Source organism: Syngnathus floridae, chromosome 10 (genome assembly GCF_059516105.1).
Source record: "Syngnathus floridae isolate MCC-2025c chromosome 10, RoL_Sflo_1.0, whole genome shotgun sequence".
Classification (NCBI taxonomy): Eukaryota; Metazoa; Chordata; class Actinopteri; order Syngnathiformes; family Syngnathidae; genus Syngnathus; species Syngnathus floridae.
Window position 1 is genome coordinate 6,289,471 of NC_142422.1, and position 20,263 is coordinate 6,309,733.

Consider the following 20,263-nt stretch of genomic DNA (forward strand, 5'->3'; position numbering starts at 1 on the left):
TTATAAAAGACAGTCCTATTGAGTTTTTTTTATTCTTAGATCCAAGAGTCACATTTACAAGTTACATCATAGCAGTCCTGAATAGACAAATGCAAAATAGCTTGCAATAATGACTCTACATCAAAACGCATTTCTAAAACAAAACGTGAGTATAGAAAAAGAGGTGACGTAAAGCTACAGAAGAAACAGTTGTTTAGTCCATAAGCAGAGAACCATCAAAAAGACAATCACTCTGTCAAGAGTACACAACATCTTTCGTCTTTGGCTCAATGACGGACAAACTGTTTAGCAAGCAGCATAAATACAAGTTATTCAGAGGGCCAGCGGGATGTTATATGTGTAAATACTGATGACATAAACATGTATTCAATCAATAAAACGTTTTGACATCTAAACGTATGTTTCGTAGGCAGGAAAATAAATAAAAGCACAAGGGGTACTTTTAAAAACATTCGATTCAAGGTGAAATCCTTGCCATTGTGTTTCAGTGATATTTCACAGTCATGTCTCCTCTCTGGACGTACAAAATATTTCCTTCACATTTACTCGGAAATAGTGTGATTAAACTCCTGTTAACATCAAATACATTTCCACTGTGTGGCGCACGCAATTCTTACTCATTCAAATCTGTTAGATGTTTCAGAGTTAGCAAAGTCAGTCATTCCCATGCTGTAAATGTTCAACAATCCAAGAGTAAGCAGAAATGTCGGTCTAAAAGTTGTATTTTAGGCAAATTACCCAAGCTTGGTCTAAAATACAGGGAGTAGTGCATGTTATAAACCTTTTTTTTGCCTACAAGGGAGAAACTACTGCTAATAAAAAAGGTGAACATGCTTTATATGTGAACTTTAGAAAAATAAGAAAACTAAAGTGCAAGCATGTATGAAAACAAAAAGCTAAAGGAACAAAACGTGGAAAATACTAAAAGCGTTGATCCAGTATTAAGATTTCATTTAAATATGCGTACTATGGAAGATTTGTGTCTTGTGGCCTGTCATGCGGCGCAATCACCTCAAGGCCCGACACATTTGTACACTTGTTTACTGTACGCCTAATTCAACAAAGAAAAGTGAAAAGAATAAAAATGTTACATTTTTCTTAAAAAACATTTCAGTTTGCTTGGAGTTGATTCTGATTGTGACAAGATTGTCAATACATTCTCTTATCAAGCATCAAAATTATATTCAAGGCTATCGGTTTCCCTACAAAATCTGCATTTCAGATGGGAGCAGTCAATTAGCATTAACAGGACCAAAATATATGGACTTGATTGGTTGAATACAGCATTAAATTGTAGTATAATATGAAAACAAAATGTGGCTCATTTTTCATCAACAATAAAATCTGCAGAGATCACACAGATCATAAGTAATGGCAGTGAAAAAAATAAAATAAAACAATAAGTGTATATCAAAGATTCACAAAATGCCCAGCATTTGGAATATTCAAAGTACATACCAGAGCTCTTTGAAAGACTTAAAAAAGTGGAATATTGCTTTACTGAAAGCCATGAACGGAAAAACATGCAAGCATGGTCTTCAACTGTTATAATACAACATTGGGGGGGAAAAAATATATCTATATAACATATATATATATATGTTGTCATATATATATATATATATATATATATATGTTATTATCCATTTCGTATTTTACGACACAAAATAATAAAGTTAAAAAAAGATTCTAGTGATCAAAATTAAAATCATTGCGTCATATTTTCAGGCTAGTTCCACATATGCTCTTCATACTAGCCTCGGGCTGCACATCATCGTACGAAGAATTTATACAAAAATAAGAACCTTTCGCCTATTTTTTCTTTCAAAATGATTTAAGCTATGTATGCTCTGAATTGAATAGGGATTATCAACATGTACGGCATTGTAAGGCAGAAAGGGAATTTGGAATGACACGTCTGTTATAAAATCTGCCGAAGCCACCAAAACAAAATGTGCTTTCAACGGTCACACCTAAACCCCCATTTCTGCATTTTAAAGCCATTACACCACCGACTGTAAGGTACAGACATAACAGGTGACATATTCACCAAACACATATTTGGTCCAAATTGTGTGATAACAATAAAGACGAGTGAATGAAAGTAGGCAGAACGATACAGATGTCATTCAAACAAGACATGCGCAAAACCCAAAGTAAATAATGATGACATCATAAAAGTATATTTGTCATTTGTGTTACTGAACCCTGAGCTAAATCAAAAATATTGTATAAATATATGTATTTAACAAGCTCATAGCAAAAATGTAACCAACTCAGATGACCCGAGTTATCCTCAAATTTAGCTTGAAGCACTAAAATGGCTTCAAGCGCTATAATTGTCACCGGTAAACTCGGGTGGAACTTTATGTAAATACGTCTCAATACTGGTGAAAACGCCCACTCTCTAGCCAAAAAGCAGATAACCATAAAAAAGGGGAACAAATATACATTTGAAACTCATTACTTTCCCAAATGTGTTCCTTTCATTGTCAAGGCTTGATTTCCCCTTGCTATAAACATGCACAGCCTTTTCAAAAATGCAGCTGAGAGAAGAGGAAAAAAAGAAAAGAAAAGAAAAAGACCCCGGCCTTTAGTAAGTGCCCTTCAAGAAACAGCCGAAGTTGGGCTCCTGACAACCCCCTCAAAAAAGGTAATCAACATATAAGTGAAACTGCCATCATGTAGGACGCTACTTAAGAAAACCGTCTGACACAATGCTAGCAACAGGGTAAGCCTGGTAAACATTTGTAATTCGTGAAATATAGTCCCTTTCCATTAAAAAAAATGCAACCACCTACACCAAGCATGCATTACATAACAACCTCTCACCAGGAGAGATGTTTTATGTTCCACAACCATAACCTTAACTCTTTCAATTGTGTTTCTTGAGTTCATGGATTGTGCTGTCATGATCATTGGGGCTGAAATCAGGGCAGACACCATTAGTTATTTTGCTGTTGGCAGTGTCATGCGCATTGTGAAAAGAAAGGCTTGTCTTTGTTTGTTGATGCTGGCAGGTACCACTCAGGAGGCCAGGATTTTCAGGGTACAGGTATTCCTCTGCAAAGTCCATGTGTTCTTCCACAAAGCTCCTGAAACTCTCTGCAGATACCACAAGAGGGGGACAAAACAGAAACAGCAGAAAGCCTTAACAATAAATAAAATACTCATTTGTGCTGAAAAGGCATTATTAATAACCAGTACATGAACAAAAGCTCAACAATGGTTTACTCCTCATTTTTCTATCATTGTGGGATGCTTTATTTTAAATCCAAATTAAGTTCAAATGTTCGATCGTGTTTTGCAGATTTCTCACCAAATGTGATCTTTCCTGTGTCTTCACTGTCAATGGCAGCAAACAAGCAAGTGATACTGAGGTGAGTAACTCCCAAAGCGGTCTTCAGAATAACTGCCAACTCTGTCTCTGTGATAGCGCCATCCTCCTCAGCCTCAAACATCTTAAAAGTGACAGCATAAACAGTACATTACATAGTACGCTATAAATTGATGATTAATCACAAACTATTGTGGTCACCGACTGGACTTGCTCTATGGCTCCGAGATTAAATGAGAGGTGATCATTAGGTGCCTTATTAAATTGAGTTGATTAAAAATACATTTTATTTTAAATAATGAATGGATTTGGGAAAACCTAATGAGGCCCACATTTATAGAGCTTACTCAGCTTTAAGATCGATATAATATCTGTAAATATAAATATGGCTAAAGCTATTTCACCCAACTACATTATGTTTATTTTTCATAACCAATTTTGAAACCTTAACCGGTTTAAATTACAGATTTTGCAAGCGTACAGGACAAAGCAAAGTTAAAACATTTGTGTGTTTTGCCCCCTCAAAGACAAAATAACAAAAACCTGTTGGCTTTTTGACATTTAAATCCAACTGTGTTCAGTAAATGAAAGTACAAAACCATGAACACTATTCAAGTTGGTGTTAAGATTGGCTTGAATCTTAAAACAGAACTAACTTACCTTGAAGGCCAATTTCAGTGTTTCCAGACTTTTGGAAGGTCTGCATACAACAGATAAGGCTATCACATATTCTCTGATATCCACGCTATTATCTTCATGCTAGAAAAGCAAGAGTAGCACAAATTAGGAAAGGTTAATACAGTAACTAACACATTTCCTTGACATCACATTTACATTTTTGCAACGAAAATACATTCTTTAAAAGTTACTATTTAAGACGGCAGATACCGACCTCATCAAAAAGGGAAAACATATCTTGTAACATATCTGAAATGTGCACATCCAAAAACTGAGCAAAGTCTTCCAAGCAAAGCGTCTTTCCTTCCAGCTTCCTGGCTCTGTTTGCATAATCCTGCAGTACCTTTTCAGTGTTTTGGGGTTTAAGCCTGCAACAGGAAATTAATGATCATTAATATGTGCTCAAAAACATTAGAAATGCATTTGGCACAGAATTTCATATGAGTCAGATAGTTGTAGAACTTCATGTTATAGCCTTACTTCGACTATTTGGAGTATTGCTTCTAAATTATTGACGACAACAGCGTCTATGCTAAATTTCCTATAAAGTGAGGTTTGAATGACCAACCCTAGTCTCCTGACAAGTTTGGAAAACTCCAACAGACAAGTTTCAACTGGCAGTCTCAACTGGCCTTCTGCCATGGCGAGCTGGCAGTCCTCAAAGGAGTAATCTGTGATGGGGACCTCAAGAGCTCTGCCACAGTGAAGACAATAGCATGACTTTTAAGTATGAAATAATACACTGCAGAAAAAAAAAAATGCTGTTAAATAAAAATTAAGACAAAACATATCACTACTACAAACAAGAGAAATATAATCACATGACACTATGACGTATGAATACAATTTAAAAGTAGCTTAACGTAATCAAATTACATTACTTTAATATTATAGTACTTTAATCATATTACCTTATTTTTTGAACAAGTAACTAGTACCGTGATTGGCCTGGACTACATTTTCAAAGTAACTCCCAACGCTGTTCAAAACTTACTTGGCCATGACATGCCTCACGTTGATAGCAAAGAGAGCAGGGTTCCTTTTCTCTTCCTCAGAGGGTGTGTAGATGGGAAGGAACTGCATAAAGAGACTATGGTTTACTTGCCATTCAACTAAGACGACTTTTATCCCCGATGATCTGGGATTGTGTACAGCATGACATGTTACACACATACCTCTATTTCAAAGACATTGTGTAGCTGGCACAGTGTCAGCCACAAGATTTTAAACCTGGATGAAAAAGAAAATAAACATAATGAATGAAAATTATATAAAAGACTTGATTTAGGTGTAGCTTCAGTGAAAACAAGCTTGTTGCGAGGGACCAGATTTTTTTGTAAATTGCTTAATTGTCAAAGAAATGTAGTAAAACATAGTATGAAAGGAAATCACTTACGCTCCAGGCCCTTGCCATGTCCATGTGATTGTATCCTTTGCAAGACAAAATCGACAATTAAATAAAACTGTATTTTCTATGCAAGATCATTTTAAAGTAGTTTTACAATTGGCTAGACAGTCAAATACTGAGAAATATCTGACAACACATACATTGTTTGATGCTTTGCCTAAAAATCGCCAGCAGGTGTCTCTGGGATAACATGTTACTACATATACTAACGCTTAACATTGACATAATGTCTATTTGCTCTCTTCTCAAGTTCTTACTTTGTAGCATACCTGTAGTATCCTCACTTGAAGATCATCAAACAAATGCAAATTTTATGCAAAGATAACCCAAGTAAATACATGAAAAGAGGGACCTTGAAAAATATTGAAGAAGGGAAAAATGATTTTTTTTTTTTTTTTTTTTACTCGTTTAGCCCTGGGACATATTTGTAACTGACATTTAAAGATTCTTACCAATTTATTTGGGTATCTCATCACCACCGGTTGCACAGGTACTGCTGGGATGAAGGCTCCTACAAGACCAAAATGAACACTCTTAAAGCTTATGGTTTTTACAAACCAAGCGAATACAATTTCTGAGAAGATCTATGCTCACATTCAGGTGCATAGATACATCTGAAAAGAGGATAAAGAAAATTATGACCAGTTTACCTGGTTTAAAGGTGATGAGGCAGGATCTATTTGTGCAGGTTCCCTCTGGAAAAATCATTATCTGCATGAAAAATGTAGACACAATGTAAATAAGTTTAAAACTGGAACGGGTTGAAACGATCAGAAAAGGTAGACATTGGAAGGGAGGGAAAAACAAAACTCTGCTCTAATTTCAAAGTTGAAAATGTCTCATTCTTGATAAGTGGGACGTTTTGGAAAACGTAGGCATAAGATGAACACTTTAAAGTTGGAATGGGTTGAATCGGTCCAAAAATTTTGAAATTTGAAGGGAAAAAACGAATTCTGTAATATTTTGTGCAAATTTTAAAGTTGAAAATGGGACAGTTTTGAAATGTGGTAATTTTGCGGATGTTGCAAATCCTCCCCAATGTGAATTGAACGAGCTGAATGATGTGAATTACAAATGGGAACGAAATGAACGTCAAGTGCCAACTTTTTGAGACGCATTCATTTACCTGTGGCCATTCCCCTCCAGAGTGGGCTCTGCGTTTGATCTCTTCCACGGTCTTCTTTCTTGAGTCCTGGTCTGATCGTGATACAAACACTGGCCTGATGTACTTTATCAAAGCTGGGGGCAAAGACAGATACACAGCTGAGCGAAAAAACAATTACAAAGGCTCGAGCAGCAGTCATTTAGACAATAATAATAAGATTTAGCGCTGCTCAATTAATCAAATTTTAATCATGATCACGATTTTGGCTCCAGATGATCTCAAAATTCATATAATTGAGGAAAAACAATTTGGTGTTTCCTTTCTGAGACGTGCATGCCCAACTCAACCGCTACGCCCCCGTGTGTGTAGAGTGGAGCTCCAGGCCATATTTGACAGGCAGTGTTGTACCTGAACTCATTTATATTTTGGATGAACGTGAACTGAACATATTACTGAACATACGAACATAGCATTTTTGGTCTGTGAACGATTTTGTGAACGTGCTCATTTTGGGGCAAATGAATGGTTCTGTCATCCTATATAATATGCCATGTGGTGTTGGGCCGTTCAGGAAGTTGTATTGGAAAAGCGGCACAAGACCAAACTGGCTTAGGTCATGAGACAGTACACTGCGTTCTTGAGAAAAAGCTAATTGGACTAAGTGCATCTGTCATCAACAAATGTCTGCACAGTGGCCAAATAGTGGTTTTGGGTGTTGCAATAAGGCTTTTGAAATTATTAATTATAGTTCTGAGGCACAATGTCGTGTCAATCAATTTTTGTGGTTGACTGATCAGATAATCTATAGGTTTCAAATAATAAAAATCTGTAATAGTTACTCACTTCCCCACAAGGGTATATCCTTGCTTTCAGCTTTCATGACAATAGAAGCCATTGTCATCGTGACTGGGATGGCATCAAAATAAGAAGAGTGGGGTGCCAGAGTGAGAATGGGCGCTTCGGCAGGCAATGCCCTCTGCCCTTTAACAGTTATCCAATGAAAGCCACCCGCAAACCACATGACCCGCATGATGATCTTCAAAATGATGTCGACCAGTCTGAAACCAAGAGGATTTAGGTTAAAAGCATGCGTTAATTGACTATAGATAGACAAATGTAGAAAAATATGTATCAAACAAGTACATCATCATCATCAGTAATTTTTTTAGAATCAAATAATCATAACCCACTGAATCGTGTTCTTTATAGAATCGTGAGGTGTCGAAAGATTCAAACCCCTAGTGAACAGCACTTCAAACAGTCACACGTAGCAGGGCACCTACCTTCTCCAGAGGCACTGAGGTTCAACAATAGTCTCAGAGCGTCCCGCTGAGGCCACAAATGCAAAAGGCCAAGCCAGCAGCATCATAAATGCAGCTATGAGAAGACGGATGGGAAACAGCGTGACTGTCATAACTGCCACCTAAACAAGAGAAAAAAAAAAGGGATGAATAAAACATTCAGCTCCTCTTCCTTTCGTTTTGCAGGGTTTATCCCCTACAATCTTGGCAGTCCTTTGGGTTCAGCCTTTTAGTCATCAGGGTGTTAAGGTGGGTGTCTGTTGTACCACTCAACGAACAGGTGGGGAAGTACCAGACTCTGAATCCTGTAACTCTGAAGGTGAGATAGCCTTGATTTGGTAGACTGCAAGGTCCAAGGTGAGAGCAGTTGGTGCAGGCAAGACAAACAGCTTCTATCCATGTGGGTTTGATTTGCCTGGCACTGTACATACAGGTGCATTGGACATCAACCATAGAAAATCAGATTTAAACTCTTAATGTTACTAAAACTAACAATGTTTTTTCCAAATACCCAAAGCATTACTTCAAGAGCAACAAGCTTAGGCCCATCATGGAGGGATTATTCGTGACGTTCTTTCATGCTTAGAAGAGTCAAAAAACTGGTTTTGTGTGTTTGTTTTAGACACTTGTGCTGTTCAGTACAATGCTAAGACAGTGTCATTCAACTGTCTTGTTTATTTACATTATTTTAAGTAGCAAAGAGTACTAATAGCAACATTTAAGTAGCTAATGTTAGCCGGCTGGCTAGTAGTACTCGCACAGCTGACTGTAACGCATGCAAAAGGGCAAAATAACCCAAAATTAAAGTAGAGACAACCTCGCCGTATTTTTTATTTTTTTTGGCCACAAACTCTCATAGCAGTTCACCTATACAAATGAATATATGCGTGAGAGTTACCTTTGCTTTTTCCATGGGGGTGAATCTCAAGACATGTACAAAAGGGTTTCTAAACGGAGGCGCTTGGTCCATCTTCTTCCCATCACCCTCCATCGCACATTGTCTCCGAGTCCGTATCCTCATGCCAAAAACTAGTATTTGTCGAGGCTACTCTACGTATTAAAACACAAACGTGATAAGGAGTCAAAATAATATTTGCACGCGCAACGCAGTATTCACCCAATCTGTATCCTGCACGGTGGCTAATTAAGGCGACACTGCGTTGTTATTACTGCTATCTCCTTTTATCACGTACCATGGAGGGATAATGGTTAGCTCAAGGATTAGGCGGAGTTATTTGAAGAAGTCTTTATCTTTACGCCGAGAGACGCCTCCTTTCATAGTGCGGTGCGCAAAGCAAACCGCTAGCTTGGGATGCTAACGGATCCACGATTCCGCTGCCTTTATATTGCGCATGCGCATGCAAAACTTCTCATCCCGGATGGAAGAATAGCATAAAATATTTCGATAATCAAGTTACAACAAATAAAGCTTCTTCAAGGATTTTCATTAGTTAAATCACAAATGCAATAGAATAGAATAGAATAGAATAGAATAGAATAGAATAGAATGCAACGCAACACAATACAATACAATACAATACAATACAATACAATACAATACAATACAATACAATACAATACAATGCAATGCAATGCAATGCAATGCGATGCAATGCGATGCGATGCAATGCAATGCAATGCAATGCAATACATTATATATATATATTTCATATTTCTTATGAATTATCTACCTTGTCGCTGGGATCACTGCTGAGTTGAGAAATCAGGCAACCAAAGAATGTTAAAAAAAATGGCTCATACAGTTTAGTTTGCAATCATATAATTTTTTCATATAATCCACACTTGGACTGTTTACCCCCCTTTTGCCCAAATAGTGATGGATCAGCCATAGACTCGACAGCACAATATTTGTAAAGAATCCTTTGCTTCCCTCTCGTGGCAATAAACTCGCTTCGCATAAAGGGTTGTTGCACAGGCACAGTGCAATAAGGCAGGAATAGCATCCCCTTGTGGTAATTATTTTTTTTCCATCCATCCATCCATCCATCCATCCATCCATCCATCCATCCATCCATCCATCCATCCATCCATCCATCCATCCATCCATCCATCCATCCATCCATCCATCCATCCATCCATCCATCCATCCATCCATCCATCCATCCATCTTTGTCTATCTGTCTGTCAGTCCCTCTGTCTGGCTATTTAGTTCTAACAACTCTATCGAGCCAAAGGCAAGTGTGAGCACGTGTTTAAAAAAAGTACAGTACTTAATGACATCAGTGTCACATAAAAAAATGGTACCTGTGGTTTGTGCAATTGTGTAATTTACTCATACATTCTCACCATCATCATGTATTCACACTTTTTTCTCTTATTGCAAGTACACCAGGAACTAACGCTTCAACATACACACACAAACTACTGCCTTTCCGTTTTTGTCGAGCATGCAGTCAAAGTGTGCCGTAGGCTGACGTATGAGGTAGTGACATTTGCATTTGACAGGAATCGGACGTGTAATACTGCGTAGGCAGAGGATGGAGTGGTAGAAAAAAAAAACAGCAGAATAGCTTTACCACATTCTACCTAAACCCCCACCCCCTCCGTTCAATCTCAAAGCTGAGGTGCTTAAATTAAAAAGGAAGAAATGCAATTTAAAGACATGGGGTAAACAATCACAAAACACTTGTTTCTGGGGGAGACACAATTTGCTGGTGCCTTGTCCAATTTCTTATGGCCTGGAGGGCTGCTACTGCACTTTAACACTTGGTTGTACGCCTCTGATTAAAATTGTAATGTCAGTGTTGAATCAATCCATATGACATTTTCGAAATACTCGAAGTATCAGGTCATTTTATACATTGAGCATTTTGTTTTTTTTATTGTTTTCATTGGGTAACAGCAAGGTAACTCACACTGTGTTTCAAGACTATGCCTTCCAACTGTTTTGTGGGGGAAAGGGAAGTTTCAATATCCTAGACAAGTATAAATATGTCACTATCATTGTTGTACCGATATTGTTTACGCCAAAGCTGCATGTAGGTGCACTGCAGAGAGCTTATAACGGCACAATTAACAATTTTCATTGCTGCTTTGGCAATCATTATAGCAGATAGACCAATAAGGGGGTTTGTTTCTTTTAACTTGAAATGTCACAAAGACAAAACACAATCGTGGACTTCAATTCCAATGACAGTGTCTGGACATTTGCTTGCAACTTGCCTTCAAAGTGGTTTACGATTGACACACCAAATATGTGAATGCTATATATTCAAGGCTTTGGAATATTGAGTACAAAACACCCATACACAAACACATACAAATATTTAGTACATAAAATTATGTTTAACATATTTTTATTGGAACAGTCGAATAAAACAGTCAAATGAAACACATTCTAATCTGATTTTGTACTGCCGTATAATAACAAAGAGAAAGGGAGAAAATTAAACTGTGAGAGGATGTCCAGATTTTCTAACCACTATTAAAGCCGCATAACCCCCCAGGCCAAACATCTGAGGCCGAGTGACATACGGACCATTGTTTGCTTCGCGCCACAGTAATGTTTTACTAGCCCTTGCGCCCTTGTCAATCAATGGCCGCTGTGTTCCGAAACATATTCAACACACAGAGAAAACACGTTGGCTTGAGGAAATGGATTGTGCGCATGATTGGCAGGCGACCCGGTGGATGTGTCAATCAACTAAAGCTCTTTGTTTTTGCTCCTGTCCCCATTCCCCAGCCTAAAAGGCTACGGGATTTGCTATTGTCATTTTTGCTTTAGTAAACAAAATGCTAACACATATACTGGGTACTGTGTATTTCACTTTTAGTGCAATCTTGAATAACCTTTGTTATTTTGTTACATGTCTTACATCTTGTCATTCTATACTATTAAACAGAGGTGGGGGCGATTCAAGTCATAAACGTTGGACTCAAGTTGACTCGAGCTACTGATTTTATGACTTGCTTGGCACAATCTTCTCTGGCATTCATGTGACTTGACTTGGACTCGAATGCCTATGATTTGACAATTCATTCTGTGTACACATAAATCTTTTTTTTAAATAGAGCGCACCTTTTATTATTTATATATTTGTTTTTTTGGTGACATGCTGGGCTTTTTTGGCAAACCATGGGCATTTTCGTCTACACACACCCGACACACATGAAAATTTGGTGGCTGAAAACATGGAACTTTATACCTGCTGTCCAAGATACGGCATAGGTCATGGACAATCAACTGGCAGCCCGGGGGCCAAATACGAATCGGCAAACCATCCAATCCGGCCCGCAACGGGATTCCAGAATTATAAGAATCAAAGAGAAAATAGCTGTTTCAAGAAAAGCCTGACTCATAAATTTGAAACATGCTGAGAATGGCTGAGTAAGCAAAGTATCCCTCAAATGAGGTGGAGTATCCGTTGAGTATTAAAAAAAAAAACATTAAAGAATGACAGCTGTTGTATCCAATTTTCAGTATATTGTTACACATAAACTATTATTACATGTTTACTTTCATTCATTAGAACCATCATACACTGTACTCCCACCACATACAGTATCTGTATACAGTTTGTGGCAGGAGTGAAATTCGTGTGATAATGGTAGGTAAGTGACCGTTACTAAAACCTTTTGAACGGACGTTTGAAATCTGAGAGAACTGCCTGTCTCTTCGCTGGCATCAAATCTAAGCAGCCTTCTTTCTCTTTTCTTCTCGCCGTATCCCTGTCCTTTCTTCCTAAATGATCTGTCCAGGTGCTGTGCCATCTCCCGGTTAAGACATGAATCCGTGCACCATATACATCATTTGAAAGAGGAAGCCACTTTTCAGATCATGTTTGGAAGACACCCTCCGTCATCCGCTGTGTTCCGGAGGGAGATGAAGGGGCTTCTGCTTGGGAAGCTACTTTTGTAACTAAAGCCGCATGTTGGGCAGGACACTGTCAGTTGTAAGACAGGAAAGATCTTTGTGGCAAACACAAGTGCTTGGCTGTCCTTGTGCGTGCCCGTCTGTCTGCACTGCTTTGCAGGACTCGGGCACCTGTACAGATGTACAACTACAGAGTCCCCAGGCCAACCAAAATACTCTACAAAGGCAGGCAATGTGTGAAGGCGGATTATCAAGGTCTTCATGAAGTCCTGCTTACGGTCTTCCTCTCAGAGATCGTGTTTGACAATAACTTTCTGTGTGACACAAATGAAAGCCTCTTTCGATGGGAGTCTGATATATTGAGAAATGTCACAATTTTTGTCTTACACACTGATTGCCTACCATCTTATTGAAAACGAATGAAATAAAAAATATAACATGAAAACGAAAATGCGTTTTAAAAAGCAATCACGAATTGAAACAATTTTGTATGTTTATAAAAGCAAACAAACACAATAATTATAGCGAAAAAATTATTTTCAGTTCTGCTAATTAATTTAATAGTAATTAATTAATTTTTAATGTGTTTACAGTATTTTCATATTACAGCACAGCCGAAAGGAAAAAAAACATGACTATTTGTGAGAACATTTGCGATATTTTCCTGTCTCATGTGTTTGATAATCTGTGATGGAGGGGCGAAAAGCATGATAAGGCACAAGAACAACCTGTGTCTGTGTGAATAACAGACTATTCAAAAGTGACTGAGTATACAATCAAGTAGTCGCAATCATTAGAACTTCCTGTAACAATGCTCAGTTGATCCTGTGCCAGACTATCACGATACGTTTACTCTCTACAAGCATCACTGCAATTCCTGAAGTATGAAACAACACCAGCAACATCATAATGTGGCAGGTGTTATGTTTCATAATTTAGTAGGAGTAATCTATTATGCATATAATTCAGCTAAAATGCATCTCACTAAAAGGCCCAGAAATCACACAAGCCTGCACACAAGAATGAAGAAGTGGCTGTATTTTTGAATGGTTCACTCTGTTCTTATTTAGCTGTAGACATTGTACATGTACTGATATACATAACCACATATTTTGTCAGTAGGGGAAAGGCCGAGATCATATTTAAAAATTTATTTTAATCATTTTGGTACATTTTTTTTTTCTTCAAGGGAAATGTCTCCTCATCATTCAACACTGCACTGTCTTTTTTCCCTTTACATATATGTATAATGACATTTCTGTTGTTACCCATACCAACACCTGATATTTGAAGTTCTACAGTAATTATTTCATTCATGTAAATCTACACATTGAATGAGGATAAACCAATCACTTTTGGTGCAGTCTGACCAAGTGCTGTACTGGATTGCAGTACAAGTAGTGATCAAATGGAGGCACTCTAGTGATGCTCTTTCAACCACTTGGGAAGACCATGCAGGACACTGATGTTGTGTGAGAGCATCTTTTGGCATTCAAGTGTGTGGTAGCCTCCAAGTTATAGAATGTGTGTTACCGCAATTAGAGAATTGTGTTCACTACTGCACATATAGTAGTATGTTCACAACACATCATTTATCTTGTTCTGGTTGTACAGGACATGCATTTTCAAACATACACGTCGTAGTTGTAGATGTGATCATAATATTCCCCTTAGGTGCTTTTTAAAACTGAATCCTGTTCTTTTATTTAGAATGAACGTTTTGAAACACAATTAAAGAGTAAAATGATCAACACTAAACATAAAGGGAACTAACCCAAAAACCTGCTTGTAATATTATATATAGTATATATATTTGGAAGATTGCTGTGTCCATATTGCAAAATGGACACAGCATTCTTAACATATCTTTGATTTTTTTATTATTTATTTAAAGAAAATGTAAAATATTTGATCACATTCCATTGCGTACTATGCAAAACTCTTAGATAACAGTTGGATTTGTTGTTTTAATGATGCTATAATAACTAAATATAAATACGGTTCCATGAATGCCAGACATCCCTGGGTACTTACATGAAAACTTCCGATCAATGTAATTTTTCACCTTTGTGTGCACCCATTCCTATGGTCACGCCAATTGCGGCTGCACGTGCCTGCCCTGCTAATGTCAACCCTACTTGAGGTAAATAAACAAACATTTAAAAAAATATATATTATTTTGTCATAATAACTATTTCTGTGTTAAAAAATTCTTGTTGCGCCAATTTGGGCATTCTAGCACAGAGGCATGCCGCTCCTGTGACGCACCTGACAATTTGGTGACTGTGAGTAGACTGCCCTCTTCATAAAAAAAAGGTGCACCGTAATTTCAAGACTCTGTGTGACTCCACCTCTTCCTCATTTTGTCTGCACCATGTGCCAGACTTGTGTCCAAAACGAAAAGAAACTGTACCCAATGGCGGACACCAAGTGTTGGTATTTTCGGATACTTTATAACGAACTGCAGGAAGAGCTCCACGGGTGGATTATGTAAAGTTGGTTGGGTCGATAACAGATCATTGCAGAGAAGTGGTCACTTGCCTCTTCTTCGTCTTATTAAAGAGAAGAAGAAGAACTAAATTTCGAGACATTCATTGAAAAACAACAACTAACCAAAATATCAAAACTCTACTTCATGGAAATACACGTATTGCCTTGGAAGTTTAACATTCCATGTTCTTTGCCATCAAAAAGCAAATCACATTTTGTGGTAACATTTTTTTTTCAGATAAAACCCATCTGTTGTACAGCCTGAACATTGTGTTAAAACTGTCACACAACAATGCTTGACATTGGTCTTGTGGTAGGAAAAAAAAACTGCAAATAAACAATGGCCCTACATGCTCCTATCAAACTCTTCCTTAAATCCCCTATTTTAACGTGCTTTCATTCGGTGTCATTCTTCCTTCTATCTGGAAGGGACTTACAAGTCTCTGGCTGCGACATAAGGGATTTCATGTTGTCCATTTCTAACAGATTACACAAGGACACGAGACAAAGGGACAGACACTTGGCCTCTGCATTGATTTGCCTCCGTAAAGAGAAAGCGACAGGAAAAAGGGGAAAAGGAACTTGATCATTTTAGACATATGATACTGATGGTTCTACGGACTGAAAAAAAATACTAAATTGAGGAGTATAAAAAGGAATGAATTTCTTTCTACTTGGTGTTTATCGCCAGTCCAGGCCGGCATCTTTATTCTAAGAAGGGAAAATGCTAATCATCAATCTCAGGCTGTGTGCTACGTCTCTGTTTAATAGCTGATAGGGAGTCTCCACAGCCTGCTTTGCCTCTTTGTTTAAAATGACATATAATGGGACTCGGCCTTATCAGTGTCTCTGAGCCTTCTCCCTCTCCCTCATTCTCTCGTCCTCACTGGGTTTGTGGTCTATGGTAAAAGAATAAGGGGATGCAAGCCACAATTGATTTTGAGCCAGGGATAACTTAATCTATCAATTTAACATGACATGAATATGCAGCAGCGAGAGGGAGTGAAGCAGGGCAAGTCCAACCTCTTCAGCAATGACTAAAGGGGAGGACAAGCATGCAGAAAGATGTAGGGTGAAGTGTATAAGGTACACCTAAATCTCGATTTTACGCAGACTTTGGGGTCCAGAATTTGGGAGGAGAGTTAAATTATTTTACATGGTCTATCAGCACACACATTGTTCACATGTTCCAATGGCTTTAAAACATATTTTGGCCTTTGCTTATTTTAAACACATCAGCTATCTCATCTAACTTTTGGCCTTTGCTTTTTTTGAACTCATCAGGTATCTTATGTAACTTTTATTTACCTTGTGGAATAATTACTTTTCTATCGTATTTATTTAGTTAGGTTACAGATTTCATTCCATCAAACACTAAGTTGTTTATATTCATGAAATTTCAATTAATGACTGGCTTCACTCACACATTTTTTTACTGACTGGCTATTCCATATATTGAGTGGTCAATTGTACTCCCATATATGCAACAAAACACGGTTCCTTTTTCAATAAAGTTAAGGTTTAGGTAGGGCCTACAGCAGCTTTTTCTTCTGCAGACAAGGAATGTCTTTAATGTTGTCGAATGTAGGCATGTGGTTTTTGAGACGTTTTTTTGGGATTAGGGCTATATAAATAATTTTGAATTTTTTTTCTTTTTCTAAGTTTTCGAACACGAGTGGCCTCAAGAGTGGTTAAGTGATAAACAAATAATCTTGCAAGATATTTCATGGCCGTCGTGTATTCAAAGATTGGTTGTGTTTATTATGGTTTCGGGTCAGCTGCTTGTCTGTCACATGATCAGGAAGGAAGAAAAACATTAACATGGAACACGGGCTGGAGCAGATGAAAGCTCTTGGCCTGACTGTCAGTGCTCTGAGGTGATGAGAGATGTCATTACTTATTCATGAGCTCTAAATGCGGTGCTGGGGAGATGGGCATGGCTGACCAGGAATCATGAGGGGCTGAATTATGTGCTGTTGGTGGTGGTGAGGTGGGGTGGGGGTTTATTAGATGATAAAAGTGTGATTGAATCAAACCCACAACATCAGCTGTGGTGTGAACTTGATCTATCAGACAAAATAAAATAAAGGTAAAAAATAAATATTTGTAAGACATACTAAACTCATCAACAGATGTTCACATCAAATTACCTAGTAGGATATTTTCAACGATACAACCTAATTGACAAGATCTAAAAGACACCTCAAGGAAAAAAAAAAGTAGTTTTATAATGTTCACTTGGAGAGTCACATTTTGGCTCAGCGGAACAATATCGCTTACATTTGTATTTTTAGTCTCTTTCATTGACACCTGTTCATATTTTCTCCTGACACTTGGTATGAACTCTTCACATCGCCTCAGTCTGCTCTATGAGTTGAGTTACACTGGAATCCTTTGACAAATTATTCGGTGAGCCATATATTCAGCTATCCGGTGACTCCGTTTCCCACTGAATATGGGCCTTGTGCGCTCAGAGATGTGTACGCAGCTGAGGGAGCTTTTGTTTCAAAGCGGCTGGAAGGGATCTCTCATCAGTGGCGGGAGCACAAGTTAATGGATGAGTATTATGACTTGTGTCACAAAGCCAAGGTACATCATACACAACACGTGTGCATGCATTTAGCAGATGACTAGACCTATACATGCAGTACAGGAGAATTTGGGCAAGTTTGGCTGCAAATGACTATTGTTACTAAAGTCATAATTTAAAAAAAAAAGAGCTTGTCTCCCTCCTTAGGGCGATGGGATTTTAAATGCTGTCAGCCACGGAAGGATATGTGATCAGAGACGTTACACAGCAGAGGACTTTAAAGTCAATATCATGTAACTCTTTCCTTTTGATAGAGGCTGGTGTAAAAAATGTGCAAAACTAGAGTCCATGCACTGGAAAACATCACCACACTATTAACTACTTCTAGCTTGTCATGGATAAGGAAATATTAATGCTTATATAACCTGTACCATATATATTCTATTTAAATATACAGTGGGGAAGAAGTTCAATTGTCCCCCTCTGACTCTTTTTTCCCAGTCCTTATCTGCATTTGCAGGTTTCCCAGATCCATCAATGTTTATGAAACCGGGGCCAGTGTAATTCCACCACATTTATCCAACTGGAACACATACACCAACATGCACATCAAAATGCATCAACACACACGTACACTTGTGTGACTTTTCCATTATGCCGTGAATATCTCCTGCATGAGGCTTATTTTTAATATCCAGATGCCCAGACAAAAATCTTGAATTATTTTTAGAGGATAAATTTCAAATGTTTTATAGTAGATAAAGTTGATAGGGCAAGAAGGAGGTTCTTTACTGGGCGTCACAGAAAGATAACTCGGCTTTATTAATGACCTGACACTAGAACAGCCTAAAGTAATTAGGCTTTTTCCTGTCTCTTTCTCTTCTCTCCTCTCTCCCATTTCCCACCTCGATATATGGGTGAGCAAATTTGGGCGATAGTTTGATAAGCAAGGGGAACACCGGCAAAGAGCAGAATGAATGAGTGCAAGGAAAAGAGGGATACCACTGATGTTATCAAAGTTCATTTGATTTGTGGCTGAGAAAGCAAGGTGCCTATCGGTTGCATTCACCTGTGAATACTTAATTATAGTGCACATGCAAATTGGCGAGCCATTAATAACATTGGATGAACTAATTCCTCTGTTCGGTTTTTCAGTGACACGCTATCCTGCTCGTAACTTATTGGGCTACTTTCTTGAGACAAACGTAAGGTGGGAGGAGAAACAATCTGTTTATGTAATTGTTTGTAATTTTGTTGCCACAATGGCAACCAAGTCAAACCTAAACCTAAATGAAAAAAACACAATGTCATGGAACTACACTGGCCACTGTTGTTTGCCTTCATAACGATTTGTAGCAACCACATAGTAAACATGACAAACATAATGTGTTGTGTGACTTTGTAACTGCGACGGTAAAAGAGGGCCCATGCAACAGATAAATAAGAATAACAAATGATAAAATCATCAGCCTTAATCTATAGCATCCAATTATCTCCGAAAGACACACTATGCCTGTCGAGCGACAATCGCTTTTAAACACCCATTTTTCATTCGATCCATTAGCGGAAGCATCTGCAATCTCTCTCAGAGCAGCTGTAGTCCTGTGACGGCGAAGCCGGACATGCATTAATACATGTTGGTCGGTATGTTAACTATTTAAATGTGATGTCATCCATCCTCTGAGTAGTCAGTCAGAAACTAAACATAATTTATGTATCAAGAGTTAGTTTCTTGATTATTTAAATCACATTTTAATCAACTGTCAAATTGTATTTTAAACATTAGCTGTCCTGTGTGTCAATACTAATTGGGCTCATAACTTGTGTGTTTGTGTATGCATGTGTGTGCGCGCATTCATTAGACAGGACACCACCAGACACCAATAGTTGCAGTAAACCAGTTCAGATAGTTCTAATATCAAACTTCATCAAAGAAATGAATAAGATAATCATCATCTCCAAATAAAAAGATGAATGTGTGAACTGGTATACTTAAAAAATGGGGATGGGCAACTCTCTCTATATTACAAGTGTGTACGAATGAAGACTCCCTGCTGACTCTTGCTCTCACTCACAGATGAACAGTAAGGTATCGTATCTTAAAGCTGATCGGAAAAAAAAGTCTAAATATTTCTGCCACGCATTGTAATTCATAGCTGAAATCCCACCTGTTGCTGAGCCTTAAACCTATTAAATATTACTAAATACATTACTGTATCACAAATTATTAAATAATAATAAGAATAATGATAATAATAATGTAAAAAACGGATGCGGTAGAGAAAAAACAATGACTTTACAGAAGCATTCATGAAGCACAAACAACATGAAGTTTTCCAGAGAAGTGCTTGACATCTTCCCTTTGGCCTAAAATGATGACCACTTCTTTGCAGCAGCAGCAGCAGCAGTAGCTTATAGATCTCCCAGTGTATAGATCATAATATAGAATTCTATAGCCAATTCACAGTGAGGCAAGCTGCCAAATATTGAAACACAACAGACTCCCACACACTTTACTTTGTTCACTGGACTTGTTCCCTGTTGCACATTGAGTTACTTCATAATTAAATGTGCCTGGTA

The 20,263-nt window shown here is 37.9% G+C and overlaps 1 protein-coding gene across 2 annotated transcripts; it reads right to left on the bottom strand.

Moving 5' to 3' along the window:
• Positions 1–9,162, bottom strand: LOC148392143 (lysophosphatidylcholine acyltransferase 1). Of its 2 annotated transcripts, none has more exons than XM_088387700.1 (15): positions 9,023–9,162; positions 8,728–8,874; positions 7,812–7,951; positions 7,372–7,586; positions 6,550–6,662; positions 6,074–6,134; positions 5,876–5,934; positions 5,412–5,446; positions 5,191–5,245; positions 5,010–5,092; positions 4,584–4,709; positions 4,230–4,383; positions 3,998–4,096; positions 3,320–3,461; positions 1–3,105 (listed from the first exon to the last, which is right to left on the bottom strand). In XM_088387700.1, the coding sequence occupies exons 1-15, from the start codon at positions 9,023–9,025 to the stop codon at positions 2,876–2,878; spliced, it is 1,662 nt and encodes a 553-aa protein (XP_088243826.1). In that variant the 5' UTR covers positions 9,026–9,162; the 3' UTR covers positions 1–2,875. The 2 variants fall into 2 exon arrangements, with proteins under 2 accessions (XP_088243826.1, XP_088243827.1); XM_088387701.1 differs by having other exon boundaries at positions 8,728–8,879.
• Between the last annotated feature and the right edge of the window lie 11,101 nt (positions 9,163–20,263).